Raw genomic sequence first — 8,544 nt, forward strand, 5'->3', positions numbered from 1 at the left:
CTCCATCATTCTTGATCTCAGCAATAGATAGAGGTGAGTAGTTAGTTTCACGCCCTAACCGCTTTACCCTCGGAAAAGGAGGCCCCGGTGCATGTTGGATAGGAGGCTGGGTGGGCCCCATAGCCGGTCTGGACACTGAGGAGAAAAGGAAAAATTGCCTCCTGGGAATCTAACCCCGACCGTCCAGCCCGTCCCTATACCGACATACTAGTTTATAGTGGTTAAGTAACTTTTGTCCTTTGATATATTTCTATGTATTTCTCCGAGAGCAGGACTGGTATCATAGCTCCGTAGCCTTGATAGTTCAGTTCAGTTCACTGTCATTACGCTCTGAGAACCACTGGGGGGGGGGGTCTGCAAAACATCTCCTGAACTAAACTGCAGATAACCATAAAGTCCATATAAAATATTTGAGTAAAACTTAGCGATTGCGAAATAATCAGTGACAGTACTGAAACCTAGTAAATGGACGCCATCGAAAACGCTGTCCAATTTCCATGGCTTGCCATACAATTTACCTAATACCCGCTCGATTTACAAAAATATACGTAAAGGAAAGGCACTTAAGATTGTACAGACTCTAAGATTGCGCAGTGGCATTTTCTTGTAGTTGGCAGCACTGCTGACTGGCGACATTCTGTCGAGAGATGAAGCTCGTGGGTTACCCTTTAACTGTGTGAAGAATTTTCCTGAACGTGGTTTAATAAAGATTTATCAGGTAAGAATAACAACTCATCAATCTTGATATAAATCTGAATATTAAGAAGGCAAGCTTTCTTGCAAAATGTAATAATATTTTCTTGGATATAATTATTCCTGTTGCAAGGTGAACTCATAACCTAAAATGTGAACTACTCGCTGTTTGCCTGCGTGAAGGTGTCTGCCAGCTATTGGCCAAAAGGTGTAACTTACGTAGATGCCTGTAAGACTGCGCTCTTGTGCGTGATCTTAGAGGCACAATTTCGCTTCGTAGAAAAGGTTTTAAACTAGGGTGTTCTTTCTTACAGACGTCTGTTCAAGCGCAATACGGGTTCAACATATTCCAGGAAATCGGACCGGAAACTGATATTTACTCAGGAAATCCTAGACGAAGCTAGAAACAGAATTGAAAACGGTGAAAGCCAAAGAAAAGCAGCTGCTTCATTGGGAACGAAAGAATCCACTCTGAGAAATAGATTGAAATTTGTAAGTGAGCACTATTCATTAAATAAGTAATTTAATATTTTATTTATTGTTTATCATTTGTTTATTTCTGTTATACTACATTTTAACTAAAGTTTATAATATTTACTCTCTGAGTAAATTATATAATTTATTCTTGCTTTAACTTACAGGGAACTGTACCAATTTCCCTGGGACGTCATAAGCCTGTGTTTACTCCTGAGGAGGAACGGAAACTGGCAGACTATTTGAGAGAGCTAGACAAGAGACTGTATGGCATTGCCAGGAAAGAGCTCATCAGTTCAGCGTACGAGTGTGCCGAAAAGAACAGAATTGAACACAGGTTCAACAGGACTGCGTGATTAGCGGGTAAGAACTGGGTATTGACCTTTTGCAAGGGGCAAAATCTAACGTCACGCACTCCAGAGAAGTGTAGTCTAGGGAGAGCAATTTCACTCAACAAAATCCAATATGAGCGATTTCATAATAATTTGGTAAGTGTGTGTGCTAAGAAAAAGCTTCCAGCTCATCGTAAATTCAATGTGGACGAGTCTGGTATCTCGGCAGTACCCAATCATGTCCCAAAGGTAATATCCCAAAAGGGAAAGAAAATCGTGTGCAAAGAGACATCAGGCGAGAGAGGGCAGAAGTAACTGCAGTGTGCTGCATATTTGTTCCTCCAGCTATGATCTTCGCAAGAAAGCGGATGAAACCAGAGCTGTTCACAGATGCCCCAGAAGGAACATTGCCAGTGATTTCTGACACTCGTTTTATCAATACTGAACTGTTCGTAGAGTGGCTAAAGCATTTCAGCAGCTTCGTGAAGCCAATGAAAGAGGATCCAGTTCTCCTGATACTGGACAATCATATAACTCTTCTGTCTTTACCACCGCATGCAAGCCACAGGCTTCAGCCTTTAGGTGTTTGCTTTCTCGGGCATCTGGAGGAAGCCTACTCCGAAGAGGCTGACAGGTGGCTAGTGAACCATCCTGGCACAGCAATTGCTCAGACCAACGTTGCCGGTATCTTCAGATCAGCCTACGAGAGAGTGGAAAACATGAAAATAGCAGTACGTGCATTAGAGACAACGGGAATTCATCCGGTTAACAGGAATGTCTTCTCAGATGAAGAATTTGCACCCTCAGAAGTGACATTCTGCCCCAGTGTGCAGGAGACTCAAGCCACTGCAGAAGACTCTCACGTTTTAGTGAACAATGAAAATGGTGATGAAGTATCCTTAACAGTTCAACCTGCGATAGTTGAGGAGCCACAAGTGTCATCTGCTATGATCTCACCATTACCGAAGGCAGTGCAGACGAAGAAGCTGAAGAGGACTGCTAGAAGTCTGAGGTTTTATCTTCCTCTCCATACAAGAACGCTCATCTAGCAACGAGGAGAGAGCCAAGCACTAACAAACGAGGCAGCAAAACTCTTCGTTACGACGGCCCTTCAGTAGCGTCAACTTGTTCTGCAGCTGCAGAAGAAGAGAAAATTAACTGTCCTGATTGTGACGAAGCCTATGAAGAGCCCATTACTGAGGACTGGGTGCAATGCAGTGCGTATAAACAGTAGTGGCATGAAGACTGTTCAAGCTACGAAGGCTTCGGACCCTTCAAATGCGACGTATGTTAACGCGCATTCATAAAGGACATGTTGCGCAGTTAGAGGACAGTGCCTGTAAGACTGCGCATTTGCCATTCGTCAAAAAATGTTCTTTTAAAGACAAACTATTTAATTTTTGTAACTCTTTTGATGTGTTTTGTATTCTTGAGAGTCGGGAGTTTTGTTTAATAAATGCAGTTTTTCATGGGTCCCAAAAAATGATGTGTTTATGGGCATAAATACATTAAGTACTTTTAGGCCAGATCTGTGCGACAGAAACTCCAGTCATCGTCATACTTGTACATCTGCCTCACATTCATCTGGTTCGCAGTGCCCTGCATAGTCGTCATGTTTCTACGAAATGTCCCCTTTTAATGCGGCGCGTTGTGCTCATTTCTTTGTTCTTGTACCAAAGTCTTTAGGTAACAGTCCACTGTGATCCTTGCGTAACGTTCCCAGAAGACAGTGAAGCTTTCGGATTGAAGAAATAGGAACAACTTATAAAGGGGCCCAGTTCAGGTTTGTCTGCGGGAACAGAGAAAGAAGGGCGATTACGTCATCATACCAGGCTGTAAACTCAGTATGAAAGGATCTGTACTGTTATTAGGAAGGATCATACCTTTTTAATCCTTTTCAGAAACATGTAGCATTTCCTATTCTGTCCACGTACTAAAAGAAAATCTCTCCGGATACAGAGCTACAGGGTACAACAAAAGTAATGCCAGGAATTCAGGCTTAGGAACGAATATAAATATGAAAGCGGTCTTTGCACTGTTATTTATGGACTGAAACAGTTATTTGTACTCACAAGCGAGAAGGTCTTTAAACGTGAAACACTTCATAAAGAACACTAGCTCCAGCCCTGCACAGATCCCAACTCTATGTAGTCGACCTCTTTATCAGACAGCCGGTAACATGTCTTTTGTAACATGTGTAATTGCTTTGAATTCGTCCGGTATATTCACTTTTTGCCTGCACACACAACCTCAAAGAAACAAAGTCTAAAGGCGTAGGAGCAGGAGAGAGAACACTGCAACTCTCTCTAAATTGTTCATACTGTCATCCAGTGCTCTTTTCATTACATAGTTCACACTACACTCGCGACTAATTTCACATTGAACTCGAATGATGGATTCAAGTTTTTCTACCACTGCAAGGTCTGTGTTTTACGTAACTGAACTGATAGGGTGGACAGAATGTGGTGTCCGTTAACTACAGTTTGGATGCGCGCGCAACTTATGTTAGTTGAAGCGCTTGAATTTATGGTCAGAGTAGAAGTACCAGTATCTTCATAGGTTTCTCTGTTCCTGCTTTTCAGATGTTTAAATTTCAGACTTTATTTTTCAGACTCTTTACAATAAACTTAGTAAAGTCGATATTTTGTGCTCCAACAAAAGGAAATAAGCCCTATGCTGACAGTGACACATTGTTCTAAACTCTCCGCTAGAATTTAAACCAGAAGAATTCAAGTAAATTATTTTAGTAACAATGTGCAATCTTTCTCAATCATTTACAGCAAAGTGACAGTAAACCGTTAAATTGTATTTAGGGATATAATGGCTGTTTTTTTTTTTTGAGAAATATACGGAAGATATCTAAGTAAATACATTGTGTGGCAGACTGCAGAGTTCTCTAACAATAAAACACATGGTACGTACAATAACTGCTGTGCTATGAAGTGTGAAGCAGAGACATGACGCAACTGAATATGATTTCTTCAGAATGTACGTTGCAATTGCGGAATTACAGTTGTCTGCTCGGCCGAGGATTGCGCTAGGAGTGTAGGAGTGACTGAGATGCGAATCGGTTTATTAGATTACACTTAAAAATAAAGTCTTTTATATCTGCTTGCACAGTCGTTGCTACGTAACAGACCTCAACAGTGGCTAAGCCTTGACAATCTGTTCATTGAATTATGCACTTCAAATATTACACATAAAGTCTTCTCTTCACAGGCGCCCCTACAGAACACAACCTGTGCCACTCCTCTACATAGCGGCTTCGAGTTCTTGACTCTTTCTCAGCTACGACTGATTCCTCGGTCTGAGTCAGTGGCAATGTGACTTTGACTTTGAAGGAGTACAATGGGCCGGTCACGGTAGCCGAGCGGTCTAAGGTATGTACCGTTTTCGCTCGCTTGGAAACCGGGATCGTGGGTTCGAATTCCACTAAGGGCATGGATGTTTAGTTTGTGTGTGTGCGTTTTTCTGTGTTTGTGTACAGGTAGAGGACTTGCGACGAGCTGATCACCAGCCCAAGGAATCCTACCGAATGTGTAAGATCTAGAAAAACCGAAGTGAACGGAGAAGTTCATAGTGGTAGGCCTAGGCCCACTGGGGCTGTAGTGCCAACGAAAAAAGAAAGGATTACAACGGAGTACAACGGAGTTTAATTGGGAGTCCGAATATTTCCCGTGGAATGTCCAGTCGGAAGAAGATGACAGTGCCATTCGATCATCAAATCCAAACCCCGTCTTATTATTCACGCAAATTCTGGATACGTGGCAATGCTAATGTAACGTAGCAATTATCCTACCATATTTACTCGACGCAGCCGGTCACGGTAGCCGAGCGGTCTAAGGCATGCACTGTCTTCGCTCGCTTGGAAACCGGGATCGTGGGTTTGAATCATACTGAGGGCATGGATATTTGTGTGCGTGTTTCTGTGTTTGTCTACAGGTAGAGGCCTTGCGACGAGCTGATCACTCGCCCAAGGAGTCCTACCGAATGTGTAAGATATAGAAAACCAAACTGAACGTAGTTCACGGAGGTAGGTCTAGGCCCACTGGGGCTGTAGTGCCAAGGGAAAAAAAATTCACTCGAAGCACAACGGAACTTGCTGACGCCTGTCACGTTAAATTGAACTGACTGTTGCAGGCGTCAGTTGCCTCTTCTTGTTGGACCGGGTAAGAAGAAAACATTGGAACATTTCTTTTCCTAATCTTCACGGTGGGCTTACCACTCACGCTCAACACTAACAACAACGTTAAAATGCGGATAAAAGGAAGTGGCAAGCTGCAAAATAATGAAAGTGAGGACAGAACAGTGCAAAAGTTTACAGGCGTAATAGTGGTAAACAAAAGACACTGATGTAAAGACTGTGAAAATAACTGCTCCTGCAATCAAGGAGAGCTGTGAGGGAAGGGGGGGGAGGGATGGATATAGTTAGCAGGAGCAGATGAAATGAAGTAGAGAGGAACGCAGGAGAAAATTGGGGATAAAACAAAGGTAATAAAGTTTTAGATTTGTCCTTTAAATTGTAATGAGAATTTCCTTAGTCTCATCATGAAATTAATTTCTATTTGCTATTATTTTTGTTACCAAACTGTTGATATCGCCACGTGATAGAGTGACTATAGACGGGGTTCAGATGGGTAATTAAATTGATTGGACTCTTATGCAAATCGTGACTCATTCATTCATTCATTCATCAATGGTTCCACATCTCTTTGTTGGGCCCTGGCATCTTCAGTTTCCTAATTATTTCTACACAGACCCTTGGACGGCGATCAGCCCGTCGCAAGGCCATTACCCATGCAGAGGACAACATAAAAACAGAATTAACGTACACACAGACATCCATGCCTTGAGTGGGATTCGAACCCACGATCCCAGCTTTCGAACGAGAGAAGACAGTTCATGCCTTAAATCGCTCTGTCATTGCGATCGGCTGGAACTCGTAACTATACTTTATAAATCACTATCACACACACTTCTTTTTATTGTCATGATTTTAGTAGCCGTTGTTCGGTAGCGGCTCCAAGGCTGAAATTCTCCTTACTCTGTGTTCCCGAAATATCCCCCGTACCTCAGCTACTAGATTTCCCCCACTCTAGCCGGTGTGCGTTTGGCAAGGTTTTCAATGTCACTGATCAGTTTATGTACCTGTTGTGCTGCAGAAGCTGCTTCTGTGTATCCATTCGCTATGGCATGACGTTCAGATTTCAGCGTTGATCAAGTCAAAATCGAAGTCAAATCACATTGCTGCTGACGGTCGGTTAGTCTGTCTGTCTTGGTGTCAAGCCCCAGCTGGGGCTCATGACCAGATGTTTATTCTTATATGAAAGTTACCGTCCTGTCCATTTGGGGCGCCCTCTCTGACGAGAGGTCGGGTCTGTCATTTATCAGTCATAGCCTGTATTAGTAAGTCCATTGTCAGTATTTACATATATTTACAAATTTAATCTTAATTCCTATTTCTATGTAAAATATATATAAGGCCTCTGTCAATCCAGGCTCAGTACAGCAGATTATGCCCTATTTCTAGTAGTATTCGCTACAACGGCAGTCTAGCCACTTGGACGGTCGTATGCCTGACCGCCTCCAAGTTTCTGTGTCGGGCTTCTCCTTGTCCAATATTGTTAACATTTTCGTTATCATGATTTTGTATGACTTCCGCTTGTTGCCTGCATAATACGCACAATAGCTCTCAGCTTTGATTTTATAGCTGCGGCACGGACGGCATAGAAAACGCAGTTCTACTGTTGATGAAGTAACTGTATCACGGTCTGATACGGGGAAAAGTGTTTACCGAAACGTTGCCTAGAAACGGTTTTCATAACCGAGTTGTTCTACTGTTACTTGGCGCAGACCGCATGGAAAACAGTTTCCACTTTTTTTTTTTGACCTGTCCAGCAAGGGAGGCCCTGCCGGTAGCTACGCTACCGCTGGTATAGCTCTCAGGGTCCTTGGCATACTCAAACCCCCTCACCACGATAAGGTGGAGACACCAAGGAGGGGGGTTTCCACTATACTGTTGCATATCTGGAAGAGTTTACTGATCCGTTGCCTAGCAATATTTTGAAGAAATCTTTTACAGTGTTTTGGCTACCCCTGTTGTGATGTGTCAGAGATGATGACATAATCTGACACGAGTTCTTAGAGCCGGTATACATTTCACATAAACATGAATGCCTCTTCGCATCTCTGATATATATCATCTGCTCCCCACGCAGATGTGAGTTGATACTAAATTATTATCTTCATAAAGGAACTGGAGCGTGCCATAAAAACGTGAATCTTTCTGAGCTCTTCCGAACACGCCATGTTTTCATCTGTCAGCTCACTTCAGGCTCTGAGTTGGGATAGCGTTCGAGACCTGTATTATCGATAAACCTCGTTAGATTTTACATCGAGATATCTCGATCTTGGTCTCAATACTTAGCCAGTATCTTCAAACAGGCCAAGACAAATTCCGTACAAATGCTTAAACACGTAACCCCTATTACTTTGCTTTTATTCTCGAAATAATTGTTACGTAAACCTCAACGGAATTATTTAACAAATTTTGACATTTAAAGTTACAGCGTGGATAGCTCAGTCGGTACAGTGACTGGGCTATGGACAGGACGACAGTGTGATCGAGGTTCGATTTCTGGCTAGAGAGAAAAAACTTTTCTTTCTCCATATTCTGGATAGCACGCATAGCCCGATGGGTAGCGGGGTGTTTCCTGAGAGGACAGACCGGCCGAGGCATGAACCTGACCACTCACCTCCGTGTAGTATCGAAGTTAACAATGGTACCTCGCTCCAGATGGTTATATAACAACGATGTCACGTCCAGTAGAGGAAATGATTTCGAGGTGGGCGGTCATAGCTTAACAATGGCATTATCTGGGCGCAGGACACGCGGTAGCGTAGTTGGTTGAGGTACATATGCTACAAGCAGGAAGGTCGCGGGTTCAATTCCCTTCAGCCCACTATGGCCTTTGGGTCGACTCAGCCTCTAACAGAAATGAGTACCAGGAATTAATTAAATAATTTTCCTGGGGAGTAAAGCGCG

The 8,544-nt window shown here is 42.9% G+C and overlaps 1 protein-coding gene across 2 annotated transcripts; it reads left to right on the top strand.

Annotated features, from left to right (window-relative positions):
• The first annotated feature begins 508 nt into the window (after positions 1-508).
• Positions 509-4,856, top strand: LOC117282588. 2 transcript variants are annotated; one of them, XR_004513384.1, is made up of 4 exons: positions 509-718; positions 1,008-1,185; positions 1,335-1,530; positions 4,719-4,856. XR_004513384.1 is itself a non-coding variant. In XM_033752843.1 (3 exons), the coding sequence occupies exon 3, from the start codon at positions 1,847-1,849 to the stop codon at positions 2,546-2,548; it is 702 nt and encodes a 233-aa protein (XP_033608734.1). In that variant the 5' UTR covers positions 509-718; positions 1,008-1,185; positions 1,335-1,846; the 3' UTR covers positions 2,549-2,965. The 2 variants fall into 2 exon arrangements, 1 of the variants encoding a protein (XP_033608734.1); XM_033752843.1 differs by lacking the exon at positions 4,719-4,856 and having other exon boundaries at positions 1,335-2,965.
• Positions 4,857-8,544: the final 3,688 nt, after the last annotated feature.

The sequence above is a fragment of the Cryptotermes secundus genome, unplaced genomic scaffold (assembly GCF_002891405.2).
Source record: "Cryptotermes secundus unplaced genomic scaffold, Csec_1.0 scaffold91, whole genome shotgun sequence".
Classification (NCBI taxonomy): Eukaryota; Metazoa; Arthropoda; class Insecta; order Blattodea; family Kalotermitidae; genus Cryptotermes; species Cryptotermes secundus.

What these genes read in the sequence shown, in the direction of transcription:
- LOC117282588 (XM_033752843.1), top strand. Translation starts at nt 1,847, where the DNA reads ATGATCTTCGCAAGAAAGCGGATGAAACCAGAGCTGTTCACAGATGCC.